The sequence below is a fragment of the Penicillium crustosum genome (genome assembly GCF_028827405.1).
Source record: "Penicillium crustosum strain IBT 35664 chromosome Unknown utg000005l_segment0_segment0, whole genome shotgun sequence".
Classification (NCBI taxonomy): Eukaryota; Fungi; Ascomycota; class Eurotiomycetes; order Eurotiales; family Aspergillaceae; genus Penicillium; species Penicillium crustosum.
In genome coordinates, this window is record NW_026623126.1 from 2,212,981 (window position 1) to 2,231,630 (window position 18,650).

Here is an 18,650-nt window from a genome sequence, read left to right on the forward strand (position 1 = left end):
TCTGGGCTGTCTTTACGTTACATGCACATGAAGTCAAAAACTGGATTCAATCACAATTTATTCGTCGAGTTATAATTTGAAAGCTTGTCTGAACTGCGTTTCCCCAAGAAACACTACTTTCCATAAAGTAAGGTCCATTATTCAGTCACTGCGCGCATTGAGCTGTTGGGCGAATCCCTTGGTATCATCAATAGTAGCCTGTCCACTCCGAATGAGGGATCGCAGTTCATTCGCCAGTGCAGGTGCCCGCTCTGCCTCTGGTATTTCTCCTTCATTGACTACCACAGCTTGGAAGTCTAACACTATGCCTTCTATCTGGTTATCAATTTTTTCTTGTAGTGACCCGAGGCTTTCGGCCATGAGTCCACCGTAGACATTCTTGGCATGTATAGAGTATTTGGAAAATAACCTGGAGTTTCTCAAGTGGTCTTCCATGTGACTCTTTCGCCGTTTATCACTACCTGATCCTGATATACGGTTAATGACTAATAACGATGTTGCCAAGATGAATTTTCGCGTACCTCCCTCACTGTTACAATGATTATAACATGGCTCCATGAGCATCGAGATAAATGAATCATTGTGATGCTCTAGCATGTCTCGCTTGGTAATTCTGGGAGATTATTAGACCCATTGCTTCACTCTATGTTCAGGTGAGGTTTGCCATACTGTGTCTTTAGGATGAGGTTTCTCATCTCATTCTTGATGTGCGTATTGATATTCTCTCGTCTATGTCCTATGTTGACAATAATGTTTCGTAGCGCGTGGGGTGCAAGATGCTGATGCTCTGTAAATATGCAGGATATTAGAACGAAACATTAAAAAACGAGTATTTTCAAAAGAGAATAACGACTTGCCTTGGATCTCGGAACGTAGTAGTTGAAATGACTGGTCAACTTCATCAGTCAAGGTTTCAATTCTTGACTCCAGCCAATCCATTATGTCTTCCCATGCGGGATCCAATGCTTCACGAGTTCGCTGCATGAGTTGCTCATTCCAGGGCCGCTCATTCTTTTGTGCGTTAGTGCTCCACGTGCCGTAGTGTCGACAGAATGCAGCGTATGAGGTGTGGTGCCACTAAAAGATCATTCAGTGATGTGCGACATATTTTCCAAAATATCTATCAAAAGGTGAGAATTACCTTTACCCAGCGCTGGCTGACGTTCAGGCTTTCTTGTTTCCACTGAGTTCGAGACGTATCTGTTTTATGAAGATTTCAGAGCTAGTGAAGGTAAGGAGAGGTGATTCTGCTTACCGATACAGAAGATAATAGAATTGTCAAAACGCTCTCTCAAGTTTCGAAACATGCAAGCTAAATGGTCTTCCGACGATTGGAAATCCTGTTAAATATCAGAAAAAGAAGCCTGAGCCATTCAAGGCATTCTTATTTCTAGGCATACCCGATGAAGAACATCTTGAGAATTACGCAGAACACGGCGAAGCTGTGCGGCCTTTTCTGCAGTGACCGGGTCTGTACCAGAAAGGGCCCATTGAAGAATTGAGCCCACCATTGCCGGGACTTCATCTTCCAGGAACGCTGTTGTTGCACGCATTTGAGCTTCAGCTGGGACTAGCTGGCAATAGCGGCGCAGCTCTCGTATACCAGTCAGCTCGAGATACCTATCTGCCTGGGTTGGGTCACTGTTCCGATGTTCAGAGTATAGTGTGTTGCTGACACAGAATACCTGGATGTCGTCATATTTCCTGCGAAGCTCGCGTGAAACGTTGAGGTTTCGCCGGTGGATGAGGAAGCGCGTAATGCTGCGTTACAGGTTAGTATCAAAGTTGGTATAATTGATGATCAAGGTATTGACTTACTCAAACTTCAATTCGTCTACCTGGTCACTGTCCTGGAGTCAACATAGGTGTTATGGCAATGAGGGAAAGCGATAGTCACCTGAATTCCGACTCCTTCAGGAACCATTGGAGCTGAACATCTCCCCGTGATTTCATTCTTTGCGACTTAGCTTTCACCTTTTGGGCATTGACCCTCTCGAGCTCATTGTTCATTTCCCGGACGCGTCGGCCGTCTGGCCCTTGCTCACGGGAGACCTCTTCTGGTGAAATATCCTATAGATACAGTCAGAAGGATTTGTGCAGGAATAAATGGGCGAGATTAGAGAGACTATACACACCTCTGAGTTTGTGCAAATAATTCTCCGAGGCTGATCCTGTCTACATCTTCTCATGATGTCACCAACAGATTCGTCAGTTCCAGCTCGAGAGATGTTTGCCACAATAAAAACCTCATCGCATTGATGAGCAAGGTATCTCTCGGTTGCTCGCACTCTTGCAAAATTGAGATCTCGGAGTCCTATAACGCATTAGTCAAGGCCAAAGTGTGAACCTGGTATATAGTTTCAACACATACCAGGCAAATCAGTCAAAACTAGCCCAGTCCTTAGGATAGGTGAGCTGAGATATACCCTGCAAAAGCATCAGATCAAAGCTCGTTATAGAAGACAATGCTTAGCGAACCTAATCAACTTGATAAAAGGCCATAATGCAGGGCCACCCCCTCCGGGCTATCATCAGCAAGATGGTCGAGAACAGATTTACATTTTTCGACGTCATCGGCAATGACTGAGTAATTAAGCGCATCAGACCCAACTTGTCGGTTTATTAAGCCGGCATATGCCCAGTCTTCCAGCAGCGCAAGGATCCCAGAGTGTGCACCCTCAGACTCATCTGATAAGAACTCAATTGTAAGTCTTGGCTGAGTCTTGAAAAGCGAGTGAAGTGTTTCCCATGACTTAACCGCTGCATCGTGGCATTTTCGTTGCTCCTCGATTGTCTTAAGCTCCCTGTAGATGGAACTAACGTAGTATTTTCGGAAGTCTAGCAGGAGATGCTCAAGCAAGTTCCCCCTTTCCTCTCTGTTCATGAAATCTGCTTCGATGCTAAATGGACCAGGATGGTCTTGATTGGTGTGACGGAATTCCGTCACCACACAGGTGCAGGCCGATCCCTCTCTGCTCTGTGATTAGGTGTCAGTGAAAGTAATTTCAGGATAAACAGAGAATCGAAATGAAAGCATTTACATACGGATCGTGCTATCTTTTGGTCAAGTAGTGAATTGATCAGCGAACTCTTGCCTGTAAAAACATTAGAGACGGTACCCAAATATGAGAATGCCCGAAAATTTCCATACCAACTCCAGAGTCTCCAATAAAGCCCACAGTACGTGTGACCGGATACTGGAATCTGCTCATCTTTTCAGTCTGCTTATACAGAGTGTACAAGCTCGTCGATTGATCTTGTGTCAATTCCGAAAGACGCATTGTGCTGGCGAGACTGGCCAGGTGGCCCTTAACGGCTTTCAGTCCATCCTGAAGTCTATTATTGTAGATTGGGGCTGGGGGAAGAGTTTCGTCCCGGATATCATTGGATATCCTCTCGTTCTCGTCCTCGTTCCCGTCCTCATTCTCATGAGATGAAGTAGCTGCTGAAGTACTGCCACTAGCTGCTGGAAAAGTTCCGGGAACTTGTGCATCTTCGGTATGCACAGAAGCAGCTACAGATTGTAGGTTTGAGCTACCCAATCCCCTACCAACTTGGTTGGTACTTAATGACCGAGAGGTGTTTTCTCCGGTACTTCGTCTCGGACGGCAAGGGTGTATGCGTCTCGGCCTTGGGCTTGGGGAGGCATTGTGTTGATCAGCATACGTGGATGGCGACCGACCGGGACTCAATTGTGAATTTGGTGAACTTCGTCGAGGGGTGGTGATTGATGATGCTTGATCTGGCTGCAGATTTTGAAAGAGACTTATCGGTGGTTGAGCTATGGGCAAGGTTCCAAGTACGCTCGAGGCTTCCCGAATTGGCAAACTTCTCTCACTGCCACTGCCGTCTTGAGACGAGGTTGGTGTGAGTATTATTCCCGACTCAGAAGCAGTAGCGAAGGTGCCTCCCGATGAAGTGACACTCATTTTGGTTGAAATGGGTTGGGTCTCTTGTCAACTACGTTCTTGGGATCATGGGGACTATTAAGTGAAATCTTTGTGATAAGGCTAGCATTCCCTGGCGTCTATTTCCAGTAAATGTAACACCGGTGCCCCGCCCCCCCCTTCATGTACGATGCTGCGCTCTCGGTTGGCGCGGTTTTAGTCGCAGATCACAATATACGGCTACCTTAGGCCTAGGGATTCACTTGAACTTGGGCCCTTCTTAAGATAATCAAAACAGACCGCCGCACTCCCTCTTTATTTGAGTAATTTTGCGTAGTGAACAGATGCTATAATCGGTTTCATCAATTTGTAGGTCCCTTGGGCCACTTTTAGCCCCCACGAGTTGGGTGACGCGCGCGCATTTCATCCCTGTAACAAAAGGCCGCGAACTCTTAAGTGCATTGTTAGTGACCAATGGATCCCATGAAACTTGAAACATAAGAGACATTGTTTCCTTTTGGAGACAATATAGATGTATGATTGGCCATATTGTATTTTAAAATTTTAGCGATTTTAACCTGCCCCATTACCGAAAAACATGTGCTTTCACTCGACGTGTTTTTGACTTAGCCAGCGTAATACTAGTTCTGTCCTCCTTTTGATCATCCGAAGAAGTAACCCTACAGTTTTGAGCCGCACGATGGCCTGGAATACCCGGAAGTCTTCTCCAGGAACCGAACTCAATCAATATTGGAGCAAAGTTGGGATGATCGTTACGAAAGAAGCTAAGGGTTAAATGAACTTCGGAACAGCCGGAAGGTGGACCCTTGCTCTGCTAACGCTGGTATGGAAATGGTCAAATAAGAAGTGATCAGCCAAGTGCGAAATTCCGAAGTTATAGATTAATAAACTTCTCCCTGACGGGTTACAACACGCGACCATCTCTCGATGGCGCTGCGCGGCAGTCTAAAACCAATAAATTCTATAACTAACATCCCTTTTGACAGAATCACTTTTTTCGTATTATCCTACTGGTGGCTCAAATCAGAATTGCAGCCCCCGGCTAAATACTCTCCCTCAGTTAAACCCCGCTCATGGTCGGCGGTTGCGCTCAGACCTCACGGCGCTTCTGATCATCGCATGAACTCTATTAAGCTGGAGCTTCGGTTAAGAAAAGCCATGGTAGAGGTTATACGTCTGTATATGGATAAATGGCGCCAAGTCTTACTCCACCTAACCCACTTAAGGCCTACATAGGCGTCTCGGCCGGTGGAGGCTTGACCAAGATGCAACTGACTACCTACGGACACGCCATTTGCCCTCCAGGGGGTTTCTCCGGGAGACTACGGAGTGTATGTCAAGCGAGTCCTGGCTAATACAGGACCGGTGTACTTACTGGCAGCAGGTCGAATTTCGATGAACTAGCTAAGGCAACTGGACAGTTACCTGGACCTGGACACCGTTCATGTAGCTTAAATTAATGATGATTATACACCTATGATGTGACTTTATCTAGTAGATACCACTGGTTATTTCAGTATAGGCTGTCGAAGAAACCTGTAACACTCGTCACGGCATATCATGTTGAGAATCGCATTTAACTTTCATTAATTCATTAATTACCACAGAGTTAGGGTTGTCTTAACCCTAACCCTGATCCTAAACCAACCTGGCTCTGTATACCCTCTTCGTTGTCATACTAGCAATATATTTTACAACGAGATAGCCTCCATTAAATCTCGCGATCACTCTAGTACTATAGAGTCAAAACTGACACCCCCAAAGCTTGGACATTGATTGCTCTATCGATCTATGTATTTTTTACTTTTTCTACTACCAAACAAGAAAACAACACCGAAGAAATGTCCTCTTCTATAGCCTGAGGCTGCAGCAGAGCAGAGTACATCTTCCATCAATGACGGCGCGTTTTGGTGAGATAGGTCATCACCAGAACCATGGTGAAATTGAACGCAATAAAGCAGATGAAAACGCCGATATTGCGATGCCGATGAGCAAATTCATAACCATATTGTTGAAACTATCGAATGATTAGTTTCAAGACTAAATGCGTTACCTTGATTTCTTCTGTCCTGATCAGAGCTACTTACGTATGATTGTCCGTCGCGATACCGGCAATATTGACACTCCATCGTGCTTTCTGGATTGAGCAGATATCCCGTCGCGGTTTTCAGAAAATCCTGAGCATACTGCCCACAGCTTGTGCCATTTACCGCGTAGAAGATTGAAACCTCCGACCCCTTACACCGTATAGGCAAATCTTGCAACACATCCGCAGTGACGCCCTCACCCAGGTAGAAGAGGGGGAGATATTGTAAAACCAATGCCAACCCGAGGGGGTCACTGGCTTTGGCGAAAGAGTCCCCGCGAAGGTATTGCAGAACATGAAGAAGAATCCATTGGCGGCAAAAGCTGCCTCGATGCTGGGCATCAGAGATGCGCACAGCTGAGCCAGACTGGTGGCGAATACCCCAAAGAGCTCGTACATAAGAAAGCTATACCCTGCGCGCGAGGGGGTGGTGAAATAGCCAACGGGGAAGTACCACAGCAGCCAATAGACCAACGAACTGAGAAATGTAAAGGGTAATTCCACGATAAATGAGGATAAGACAAACGCCATCCAATGGTAGGTCAAACTCTCTCGCTCCCGGTGGACAAAAATATCCCGCAAGGTCACAAAGCGTGGCTGCACCTGCAGTCCTAGTGGGGGGCCTACGATGAGTGACATGAAGGCAGAAAAGACCCTATTGTACGCCCCTCGCTCGGTGTTTGGGGACTGTAGGTACGTTAGAGAGTTAAGGAGGGAATTTCCAACGCTCATCCAGAGCTTCGACGTGACATAATCCGGCTCTCTCCAATAATACAACCACGTTCGTTGAACAACCACCCACAGTTGCACATGGAACGGTACTGAGTACATCGACTGTTGCTCTAGCTGCGGTGCGTACCCAGCGGCGGGGATTAAGCTTTGTTCTGTTTTCTCTTGCTCCTTGGTCAGTTGGCTGTTACGCCAGAGACCAGCCCAATCCATATGGGCGTCATTGCGAGATCCAGCCCCAATAACCGCCAGGAAATACTCTGCCGGGTTCTCCTCTGGGCTGCAGGGGCGACTCCGTGGGCGAAAATACTGGATTGCCTCCTGACAGCGTGTTCCCAGAGGACCGTCATAGACCAAATTCCCTCCGCGGCTTAGCAGATACAACTCGTCAAACTGGTCGATGAGCTCGGCTGCCGGTTGATGGATCGTGCACAGGATGGCTTGGCCCGAGTCCGCAAGACGACGAAGTAAGCGAGCGATCAACATGGCGGATTGACCATCGAGACCCGAGGTTGGTTCATCTAGGAAGAGGATTTCTGGTTTCGACGCCATCTCCACGCCAATACTAACTTTCTTCCGCTGTTCGAGGTTGAGTCCCGCCCCTGGAACACCAACCAGGGCATCTGCGATATGTTCCATACCCAGCCATTGAATCACCTTCTCAACGTAAGCATTCTTGTCTGCCACAGTGATGGACTCTGGGCGTCGAAGTCGTGCCGTCATTTGCAATGCCTCGCGCACTGTTTGAGTGGGAAGATGAATATCCTGCTGTTGCACGTATCCCATTCTACTTCGGAAGAAGGTGGGAAGCACTCGGCCGTTCAGTGCTAGTGTTCCTGTGAGATTCCCGATAGTGGAACGACCGGCGAGTGCGTTCAGGAGGGTAGTCTTCCCGGCCCCCGAGACACCCATCAGAGCCTTGAGTTGTCCACTCTTGACCAAACCACTCAGATTGCTTAGCAGACGTTGATCGCCTTCCTTACCTTTAATGTCAAGACAGAGATTGGTCCATGTAAGATTGTGGCTCTTGTCAGGATACTGATGTTCTTGTAATTGATGCAAGTCATTGCTTTGGCCAGCCGATGTCTCCAAACTTTCATTTCCGCGGTCCGATCCTGTTTCGCTATCGATTTTATCACGTCGGTGTACTCGTGGGCCTTTCCTGTAGAACACGGTAGCTAATTGACCCGCGGGTGTTTTCAGCATTTCCATCCCGATCCTGTTTTAACTGCAGTGTCAGTCATAGAAGGTCCCCATGAACAAGACTTAAGAACATGGTGACTTACCCAGAGCAAAGGGCAAAGAAGACGAATAGGGCCGCGTTAATCCCTACATTCCGCCAGAGGTGGGAGGGTTTAAATCCGTACTGAGCATGAATGTACGACGCCCCGGACAGGAGACGATCTCCAGGTTGCGATCCCACTACCGCACAGACCTGATGGGCCATGTCGGTATATCCTAGCCCCGATGGGACCAAATCTGAGGCACTGCACTGATAGCTTAGGTCTCTAAATTCGTTCACCATCACCGATTCAAATGCATAATATAACGGCTGTCACATATTAGCATGATTTGTTCAAACCAAATGACATGGTCTCCACTTGCATTTAAATATCTCAACCAACCGAGCCATACTTGCATCTGTGGTGGGGGCACGTAGAGCCCCGTGTAGAGGACATACATATTGAAGAAAATCCCCACCGGGAGAACAGCTCGATGCATATTGGGAGAGAAGATCGCCACCGAGCGGAAGAACATCGACAGGGTAAGATGCTCTATGTAGATAATCAGGAACCAAGTGAAGAAATTGCCAGCCGTACGTTGGAAGCCCGTCAAGAAATATAAGGGAATATTATAGCAGATGGCTGCCACCTTCCACACAACATCCGTGGTAATCAAGCCGAGCGCATAGGCAATCGGTCGAGATATCTGGTATCGTTTCTGCTTTAGGATGAGCGGTCGCTGAGCAAATCCGTTACCAAATTCAGCCATAGACTGCAGAGCCGGGACTAGGACCGAGTAGAATAAGGCAGATGCAAAAATGAACAGGGAATTAGTCGTCCGCTTCTGGTTTCGGAACAACGTACCCAAAACCAGACTTTGGACGACTATAGTGGCGAGCTCCACCGCCCACAAGCTGTAATCACTAGTGACGATACGAAATTGGCGGGCTGCGCAGTACCAGATCTGATACCAGATGGGTAGAGCAAATGCCGATGTCTTCACGAGGGGATTGGGGTGGGCTCGGGATTGCTCCTTAGCCACTCGCACAGACTTTTGCATTTCCTGGTAGATGGGACTCGCACTAAACGCACGCTCAAACTCCTCCGCTGTTCGTGGGACCTGGTTCTCCCTATTTTCCTGGGCTCGTCGCACGTCTGGATCAGCGGACATCACATTGAGGAAGTCGGTAATGGTGGTGGTTGATAAGCACTCAAACCCGAGATCCTCAAAATATGCCTTTGCATCCTGGACTGGGCCGTAGTAGATCTGACGGCCAGAATTGATCACTAAGACTTTGTCAAAGTAGGAGACAATCGCATCACTTGCTTGATACACACTCATCGCAGCGACACATCGAGTTTGTGTCGTCCACTCGCGCATCATCTCCATGAATTCGACCGCCGTCGATGAATCAAGTCCATGGGTTGGATTATCCAGGCAGATTAGGCTGTGAAGATGTATTAGTCGATGAATCCCAAATTTTGGTACTTAAATGAGCAGGAGAGATCACTTGCCGGGCACATGTGGCCAGGGCCTCGGCCAAAGACACCCGCCGTCGCTCTCCGCCACTGACTCCTCTAATCTTCGCATCTCCCACCTTGGTGTTCAGGACATTTTCCAGACCAACTAGCTTAACCAGCTTCACCACCATCATGTCAACTTCCCGGACCGAGACTTGGGGACCAGAACGTGCTCTAGTCGCAAAGCGCAGGGTCTCTGCCACGGTCAAGGTAGGAAAGTGGTCATCAGACTCGGCTAAGAGAGACCTTTCTGTCAATTTTTGTCCAACAAGCACCAAACAGCAAAACGCGAGGACTGACCACAAAAGAGAATATCTTGGGGCCGCTGCTTCATCACATCTAGTAGCGGATGACCACCGAGAGTGAGTTCTCCCTGGATCTCTTTGTATTCATCCCACAGGCCCGACAGCGTCTTCAGGAAAGTTGTACACCCACTCCCCGGCCTACCTAATACCAATAACATTTCTCCGGGGTTGATAGTGCCTGAGAATCCGCTGAGGATGGGTCGAGAATATTGCTTCCTTTGTCTGTTTTGCAGAGGACTCAACAGCCCAAAGGCCGACTGGGCTGCCGACGTGACGGTGGGTGCATCTTGCGACTATCAACCGTTAATAGTAATACCTTCTATTGAAATCAGTGGTACTCACTCCGGTTCCGCTTCCGACTGCTGATATCTTGTCGAAGACCACCCCGGCGTCGTCAGGAATGGTGGCCTGGCGAATTTCAAGGAAGTTCCTAACACTGTCTGCAATCGATTCCCCTACCGCTGCAGTTTGGGACGACTTCGACGACGGCTCGTCGGTTTCAACCTCATAATTCTGCATGGGTGTCTTTGTCTCATCTGATGACGGATGGTAATTATTTATCATTATGAAGATAGGAAGCGCTGCAAGACTATCACAATCCCTTCATTAACTGTAGAAGAATCACACTGCGGACTAAAAAGTGGAAATGGACGGGTTCAAAAGGAACATAGAAACAACAATCCATCTCTGTTACCTCCTTTCGCTGTCCAATCTAGATATATGGTTGTTCCCCAAAGGAGTTTCGGAGTTTCGAGACAGTCCCAATCGGGTAAGTGTTCTGGGCTCACTTCTAACTTGTGGCCCGAGGGAGAATGTTAAGGTGGATGGCCTAATGTATCTCTCAAATTGTCTGAGAGCCGATAATTATTTCTAACTTATAAAGCACAATGCTGCAAACTCTGAAGGGGGCCAAAACATATTTCGCCGTTGTCACGTCGTTTTGCTTTATCTATTTTCTACTCGTTCCCGTCTACATTCACATTCCAATTCCAATTCTCCAATTGATTATCAAGTATGGTGCTTTTGACCGGTCTTAAAGGCGCCCATGTGCTCATCACAGGTACGAAAACAAGAAAATAGATCAAGCTGCGTGCAACTAACGCGGGAGCTAGGAGGCACCCGGGGTATGGGAGAGGCAATGGTGCATAAATTCCTCCAGGAGGAAGCAAATGTATCCTACTGTGCCCGGACCGTCACCAACACTGAGTATGATGACTTCTACCCAACGCTCGCTCAGGGAAATACCGCCCGCGCTGTGGGCACGGCATTCGATGTTGCTAGCAAAGACGCTCTCGTCAAGTGGGTCGAGAGCTCTGCTGAGCGCCTCGGGCGAATTGATGTGATTATAGCCAATGGTGATTGCTTTCCCTGACATATCCTGGTTCGAATGCATACTAACTAGCCCTAGCGTCGCCAATGCATATGGAAGGCGAGACGGAGCATTGGGAGAGCAGTTTCGCGATCGATGTCATAGGCTTCGTCGAGTTGGCCAGAGCAGCCACCCCGTACTTAGAAAAATCTCCCCTGGCATCCATCATCGTGCAGAGCTCCTTCATGGGGCGGGAATTCTACCGCTCCCCTCCGGCGGCCTACGGGCCTTGCAAGGCAGCGCAGCTGCAGCATGTCCAGGAGTTGTCCCACTTTTTGGGACCGAAGGGCATCCGGGTCAATGCCATCTCGCCAGGACCAATCCTTTGCAAGGGCGGTCCTTGGGAGCTTTATTCAAAGAGCAACCCGGAATGGGTGGAGGAGCAGCGACTGAAGATTCCTCTTAAACGGCTGGGGGACCCGACAGAGGTAGCGGCCGTTGTAGTGTTCTTGGCTAGTCCTCTGGCCAGCTTCGTAACGGGCACGAATGTGCTAGTCGATGGCGGAATTCATGTTGGCACCCAGTTTTAGAGTCTAGAACACAGAATGAGATCAATGAAGCATATTTGAAACTCAGCCTAGTTGCTATGTCAAAAGAAGATCATCGCTCTGTTGACCCACGATATCCTGCCAATCTAGTTGGTTACTTCCAAACCCCTGGGATCGATGCTCCCATATCTCCTCCAGAACACCCAACGCGCGTTGTATATTCTGAAAATTGCGTTTTTTCGCCATGAGGCTTAGTCGAATACGGATCGTATCCATGTGGGAGCTATGCGTTGCCTCAGCTCCGACCAAGAACAGAGGGAAAAGAAGGGCAGATTCGGGAACATCATTCAGAGGGATATTGGCCACGTATTGCAGAGTTGTAGAAACCTCCACTGCAATTTTTGAGTTCAGAGAAAGCGTAAGATTCTCGCGTAGCTCCCAGGGGGTATCATCATGCATGGGCTTCAAACTGCGAAAGGTCTGGCGGTAGAGATGAACCAACGCAGCGCAGCGATATGCGTATGCTAGTGATTCTAAATTTTGCAATGTGCCTGGTGGGCACCTCCAGTTCTTTATTTTCTGCTCGATTGCTGACCACAAATTTGTCAGGTCTGGATTTTCCTCGTCTGATGAGAGGTAACCGTGTGCGAGGCTCGAGGTGTAGTGACAACTGATCTCAGAGATAAAGATCAATATCTCAGAACCAACCCCTATATATGTATCAACAACATCTGTGATTTCTTCCAAATAACTCCCTGGGATTAAAGGAGGTCTTCTGAGAGTGACACTGCCCAGAATATCGTGGTACGCGAAATTTCGTAGGACCCACCGCCCTTCTGGGCTTTGCCTCAGAGCCTCAGGTCCACAAAGCACAAGCCCATCCGCACCGACTGGTGATCGAGAAGATTCAATAATTTGCTGCACGCCTATAAGATGGTTGTACCACTTGGTATGATCTCCAAGGCACACTTCGGATGTTAGAAGAACAAGGCTAGCCGCTGCGTTCGTCTCCCGACTGGCAATATCCTCTGAGATTAAAGCCTTTGCTAATGCGCGGAGGGAAGTGGCTCGCGCCTCTAGAGCCGTTATATGATAGGCACTGTCATAAGCGGAGAGGTGGCCCGATGACCAAGCGATCAAGGCATCTGCTAGGGCGGGGGATTCTACCGCCATTGGGAGGAAGTCTTGGTGGAGTTTAGCTTTGAAATTATTTCTTGGTCATATGAAATGGAATATACCAGAAAGAAAAGAGTTGAACTGTTGGCTTACTGTTAGCAGCTCAGCCAGGATGTCGATGTAAAATTTCATTGCATATCGTCGCTTAGAGGATTCAGCCATTCCGGATGCATGCAGAGAAAGCGAATTGAGTGAATGATCCGAGGGCCTAGCTAAAGATAGACTGGTTTGCTCATATTGAGCTTCATCTTGCTCAAGAGATATCCTCGAGCGAGGTAATATCCGGAGAACAGGTTCGCGGACACACTCGAGGTTAAGGCGTCTGCATGCTCCACAAACAGGAAAGGTATTTTGAATACATTTTTTGCGTCTATATTCACATTAATTGAGCTTCTGTCAACCATTGCATTTATTGGGTCGAGGATACCTATGTCGACAGGTCAAGCAGCCAGTCTTGTCGTGTTTGGAGCCGTTTCGCCGTTTCACATTCTGAGCACTATCAGGCATGATAGTATAAAGATGAACAATAGTTCAAGTATGTAGTGCTTCTGTGCAAAATGCTCTTATACTATCTTCCGTCTGCATTCGCATTACTAGTACCAGATAGGACTGGGATAACAAGAATTGTTGTCATTGGGTGTTGTCATAGGGGCCTCGGGGCCTCGGGGCATCAGCCCCGAGCGGAGCGCTGACAAATCATTCCTCCTGTCCACGGGTCCACGGGTCCCTGCGGGTGTCGCTGTGTATATTTCATATTGTAATTACCAGTAGATTACCACTAGAACCCGTTTCGGACAGGGTCCTGAAAGCCCTAATGGCAAGAAGAGTTACATGTAGGAATTACTTGCAGAGCATAACGCAAGCATATTTGTATTTAAAATAGATGGCTAAAGAGACTTGGTTCAAGAGCAACTAGTCTGTAGTAGTGATGAACAATTGCTCTACGTACGAGGTCGATGGACATGAACTAAACTTGGTTGCAATTCAACAACGGAAAGTAAGGCGAGAAATAGTATTGATTGCAGGATGCAAGCACACTGAGCCTGAAGGCTATATTAGTTGCCAGTCGGGCTATATTAAGAAAATCGGATAACAACTTTCCCCGTATGCGTCGCACTCCACAAATGCTCATATGCATCCCTCGTCCTTCCAAAATCAAACACACTGTCAATCACAGGCCGAATAGACTTGGCTTGGAAACACTCCAACATATCTTGCAACTGCTCCTTGGAGCCGACCACCACACCACGCACAATGCACAACCTATCCAACGCCAGGAAAGCAGCATCCGGGCCACGGAGCTCTTTGCCAGCGCCCAAGGGATCCGGGTTTGTAATATGCCCGATACAATGTATAAGGCCGTGCATTGCGATGGCATCAAAGGATGCCTGTAAGGTGAGAGTCCCGCCAACTTCAATAATATGGTCGACACCATGCCCGTTTGTGATTCTCTTGGCTTCAGCCGCCCAATCTGGATTCTGTCGGTAATTGATTGTGTGTGTTGCGCCTAGCTGTTTTGCCTTCAATAATTTGTCATCGGATGACGAGGTGACAATGGTTGTTGCACCGGCTGCATGGGCGATCTGCAATCCAAATGTCGATACTCCTCCCGTGCCCTGCAAGAGAACAGTTTGGCCTGGTCGAATAGGGACCAGCCCGTAGAGCGCGTTCCAAGCCGTGAGAGCTGCACAAGGCAAGCAGGATGCCTCTTCGAACGAGAGGTAGTCTGGGATGTGAACGACTCCAGTCTTCGGAAATATAAAGTATTCGCCCAATAGACCTTGGATTTCACCTCCGAGCTGGGACAAGAGTGTTTGCGCATTAAGTCGGCCGGCTATGTGGTCTTGAGTGAAGTTGGCAAGAACCCGGTCGCCGACTTTCCACTCAGTGACACCTTCACCAACATCTTCCACGATACCTATCAGCACGTTAGACCAGTCTATGAATGCAATGATAGGCAAAGGATCATACCGGCTCCATCACTACCAGGAACAAGAGTATCAGGCCCAGGGAAAGGGTAAGTTCCCATGGCAATAATACCATCTCTCCAGTTCAGGGAAACTGCTTTGATTCGAACTAGTATCTGGCCGTACTTGGGAGCCATTTTGGGGACATCACGAAGGACCAAGCTATCAAAACCGGTCTTGTCGGGGAGAAAATATTGCTTGAAAGTTGGCTGAGCCATTTCACTAAACACTCGAGAGAAACAATAGAGGATTTGGTGTACGCCTTCTAACATTGCAAGAGACCTGATATTTATACATCTGATTTGTCGAGAACTGCATTTTGATTACGCCCATTACGCCCATTACGCCCATTACGCCAATTACGCCAATTACGCCCCGCCCATTGCGCCAACTACGCCAATTACGCCGAACACCCCCACGCTCCACTGAGCTACATGTGTAGAAACATCTGGTTGGGTATTTAAGGGAGCCATCGAGTAATTCATATTCCTAGTAACCTGCAACATCTTGATTATTCTGCGAGTCAGACTTGTAAGATCCCCTTGACATGTACATATCGATCAAACTGAGAATTTAAGCTACCTTTTTACAGTGAAGCGTGAAACGTTCAAAGCGAGGTATCATAGAAGATTGAATTGTGTAAGCAATATATAAATATGTACTATAAATCAGTTACCCATCTAGTTTATGTTTCTATTTCTCTCCATCTAGCAGGGCCCGCTGCTAGTTAGATACTATGTATCGATTAGAGTAAGACAAGGCAGTACTCTAAGTCAGACAAAATGTAAAATCAGCACCAAAAATCAACAATGAATGAAAAAGTAAAAGGAGAATCATAAGTTGGTGGTCCAGGAATCCATGACCATCGCACTCGCATGCAGCCACTGGGCTTCAGTGCTGATAGCCAGGTCAGTAGATGTGGCAGAGGGTATCGATAGAGACTCTGTCGTCCCTAAAGAAGGAGATAATTCTGGTAATGATCCAACAGGCATCATTTCCATTAAGTGCATGCGTGCTTCAAAGTTAGGCATTGGCTGATGTTGCGATACCTCCAGGGTGGCTGGTGGCAGCGCCCGCTCGAGTGGGTTGGACTGGAACTCCAGTTGGCCAGGGGTGAGGAACGAGTTTTGGTTCGACGGCGGCCTAGAATTCTGGGCCCTGGTAGACGCGGGCTGGCTGGCACGCGGTGCTTGTCTCCGGGTGAGACCTTGTTGGACTGTTTTGATGAGTCGATCGGCCTGGCAACTGACTTCGCGCACGACCTCTGCCGCATTTTTGGCTGCCACAAAGTGATCACTCACGAGATCTAGCGTGCGAATCGCCGTCTGCAGCGACTTGCGGGCAGAAGGGGTTGGTGGGCAGACTGAGTTGGCGAGCACAAATCCTAGGGTACACAGGATGGCATCCCACTGGTACTGGAAGATGGGTGACCAGCCGCGCAGCAGATCTGTCTCAGAGAGCACTTGGTTTAGGATACTTGTAATCGCCATGGCGTGATTCAGACAGGATATATTGTAACCGTCGGTCAGTGGGGTCACAGAGGAGCTCACAGGGGGAAATCGGATAAAGGGCCGCAATGTCGATATGACAAGATGGTGGTAGTGGAGCTCCAGCAGGAGGCGTTGGCGCTGCAGCCAGAGCGGGCTATACGGAGACAGATTCAGCGCATCCCGGTTGGTGGAGAATGGTTCCCCGCCCCCCTTGCGAGGATTACATAGTGACTGCGGCACATTTTGAACCCAGCTATGAATGGCTGTCATCTCCTGTCCGAGAAACTCGGCCAAAGTCTCGAGGAGGCGCGGGTCATCATATAGATCCTTGGCTTTATCCCCGTTCAGCAACTGCGAGCATTTCCGGTGCATTGCTGTCTGCACACCCTGGACGAGAAATATGAGCTTCGTGCACTGGACGTGGAAGCTAAGCCAGCTTATGTCCTCATGATTTGTGAGAAGAACTGTGCCAGATAGATGGGCGTGCTCGCGATCATCTCCGGGTAGCCCGCAGCTTACATTAGACATCTGAATGAGTGGCGGCCTACCCAGGGTCATTGAGAGCTGGCTGTCAATCCGATAGAGCGTCCACCAAATTCGGCGCTGTAACTCCTGCTGTGCGGGGGAGATCCCGTCCAGCGGGCGGATATGCAGCCGCAGCGCGTGGGCGATTCGCAACGTGGCACCCAGGTTAATATGCGCCGTATTCAACAGGGAAGTGTTGTACAAGTACACAATCGAAAAGATGTGACTCTGCACGAGCATGATGGTTGGATTTTCGAGCTCACTCTGCAGCAGCCTCTGGGCCCTCTGGTAGTAAGTTCGACTGGCTAGATTCGCGTGCTTGGCCTGCCATCCAGCATCGGAATCTCCCTGCTGGTTGTCATCACTAACGAAGAAAGTGCTGCTGTACTGCATACAGACCGCCAACAACACATCGACTAAGGCTGATGGCTTCCGGGAAGACAATCCATCTGTGGAACTTGACCATAATGAGTCATAATATTTCTGAAACTCGCGTTCATCGAGAATAGGGTATACACAATGAAAGGACTGCCAGAGCAGATTCAGAAAGTGTTCCTCTTGTGACCGATTCAGATCCTCGGCCTCTTCGGTTCCGTCTGGAAGCTGATCCGCCTGGCTGGCCGGACTTGCATCCCATCGAGACGGTTGATGGGTTGGGGCAACATAATGAAAGCGTGCAATGCATGCTTCCAGCTTCGAATCTTCTATTGGCTGGTCAAGTGCTTGGGAGAGATAGCGACTGATTCGGGAGACAAAATACGAGGACGACAAGGGCCCATAGTGAATCTGCCCTGTCTGCTGGAGGCCTTGCCATCCTTCTGTGGTATTGACGAGCTCTGCAAAATCGAACGAGGTGTGGGCAGCATCTGACACTGGTGGTGTCGCAAACCCCGTCTGTGCTTGGATTTGCGCTCCATCTTTGAGTTTCGCGATCTGATCCTGAAGGTCCTTGACTTTATTCCGTAACCGGTGCATCTCTCTATCGATACGGATCAGCGGGCCATTTACATTCATCCCGATGTGATCCTGAGGGAGATGTAGGTTGGTTTCCTACCGGTTTGCAGCCGGGAGCGAGGTGGCCTCCTGTGGCTTTGTGTTACTGCAAGAGGCTCCTCGATTCAAGCAGTTCTGACATGGCTGCTTGTCATCGCATCTGATGCGATTGAGCCGGCACCAGTTGCAGGCCCGAGCGACCTGGTTGCGCTTTGGTCGTGGAGCTGTAATAGGCGCGGCTGGTGTGTCATGGGAGGCGTCGATCGTGGTATTGAAGTTGGCGGAGAAAGTGGAGTACATGACGGAGGCGTGGGGTGGGAGAACAAAACAAATCCGATATTCATTCAGACCAGTTTCATTCAACTCCAAATGGCGGTCGGAACCTTAAAAGGAATTTCCCTCTGGACTACTTGAGAGCTTGACAAGGAGGGGGTGGAGGGAAGCGATAGATCGCGCAAAGGGAAGAGTTGTGCAGGGGTTGTGTTGGCGGCGGATGCCTGAGGTTGCATATCTTGGCCTGGACAAAAGTACCTGCAAAAGCAGTGATGACGGGCTACCCCTGCAAAGCATGAGACTTGCATAAAATACCAAAAAGGGAATAAGAAACGAGGAGCAGAGCGGGATGCTACCCATTTACATAGGTATACACCCCCATAATCCCGTTAGTGTGTTATCTTGTCAGCTCCAGGGCTATTCTCATGAATCCTTGGCTGAATTCGTCATATCACCTTGTCGGAATAATAAGTGTCTGATTCTGTCATTGGTCCAAAGTCAGTCAGATAAGATACGTAATGGACCTAAGATCCTTCTATGCACCAAGGTTGTAGTCAACAGGGAATCCAATCCTGCTACTTCGTATAGATGAGGGAC

At 48.6% G+C, this 18,650-nt stretch overlaps 6 protein-coding genes across 6 annotated transcripts; 1 reads left to right on the top strand and 5 right to left on the bottom strand.

The window, feature by feature from the left end:
* Positions 1-141: 141 nt before the first annotated feature.
* Positions 142-3,929, bottom strand: N7487_011533 (uncharacterized protein; the record flags this gene model as incomplete). The annotated part of the gene is made up of 15 exons (XM_056879263.1): positions 142-467; positions 522-613; positions 670-787; positions 858-1,077; positions 1,142-1,200; positions 1,256-1,340; positions 1,401-1,761; positions 1,819-1,845; positions 1,898-2,070; positions 2,136-2,314; positions 2,372-2,427; positions 2,479-2,525; positions 2,570-2,977; positions 3,046-3,095; positions 3,152-3,929. 15 exons carry the CDS (start codon positions 3,927-3,929, stop codon positions 142-144), a joined length of 2,979 nt encoding a protein of 992 aa, XP_056724582.1.
* A 1,870-nt stretch (positions 3,930-5,799) lies between these two features.
* On the bottom strand, positions 5,800-10,336 carry N7487_011534 (uncharacterized protein; the record flags this gene model as incomplete). Its single annotated transcript, XM_056879264.1, has 8 exons — positions 5,800-5,925; positions 5,996-6,145; positions 6,196-7,942; positions 8,010-8,275; positions 8,359-9,394; positions 9,462-9,702; positions 9,768-10,065; positions 10,115-10,336. 8 exons carry the CDS (start codon positions 10,334-10,336, stop codon positions 5,800-5,802), a joined length of 4,086 nt encoding a protein of 1,361 aa, XP_056724583.1.
* Positions 10,337-10,786: 450 nt separating this feature from the next.
* On the top strand, positions 10,787-11,671 carry N7487_011535 (SDR family NAD(P)-dependent oxidoreductase; the record flags this gene model as incomplete). The annotated part of the gene is made up of 3 exons (XM_056879265.1): positions 10,787-10,832; positions 10,885-11,127; positions 11,181-11,671. 3 exons carry the CDS (start codon positions 10,787-10,789, stop codon positions 11,669-11,671), a joined length of 780 nt encoding a protein of 259 aa, XP_056724584.1.
* Positions 11,672-11,725: 54 nt separating this feature from the next.
* On the bottom strand, positions 11,726-12,802 carry N7487_011536 (fungal specific transcription factor domain-containing protein; the record flags this gene model as incomplete). Its single annotated transcript, XM_056879266.1, has 1 exon — positions 11,726-12,802. One exon carries the CDS (start codon positions 12,800-12,802, stop codon positions 11,726-11,728), a length of 1,077 nt encoding a protein of 358 aa, XP_056724585.1.
* A 1,079-nt stretch (positions 12,803-13,881) lies between these two features.
* On the bottom strand, positions 13,882-14,990 carry N7487_011537 (zinc-dependent alcohol dehydrogenase family protein; the record flags this gene model as incomplete). Its single annotated transcript, XM_056879267.1, has 2 exons — positions 13,882-14,723; positions 14,777-14,990. 2 exons carry the CDS (start codon positions 14,988-14,990, stop codon positions 13,882-13,884), a joined length of 1,056 nt encoding a protein of 351 aa, XP_056724586.1.
* Positions 14,991-15,605: 615 nt separating this feature from the next.
* On the bottom strand, positions 15,606-18,080 carry N7487_011538 (Zn(II)2Cys6 transcription factor; the record flags this gene model as incomplete). Its single annotated transcript, XM_056879268.1, has 2 exons — positions 15,606-17,766; positions 17,842-18,080. The coding sequence occupies 2 exons, from the start codon at positions 18,078-18,080 to the stop codon at positions 15,606-15,608; spliced, it is 2,400 nt and encodes a 799-aa protein (XP_056724587.1).
* Between the last annotated feature and the right edge of the window lie 570 nt (positions 18,081-18,650).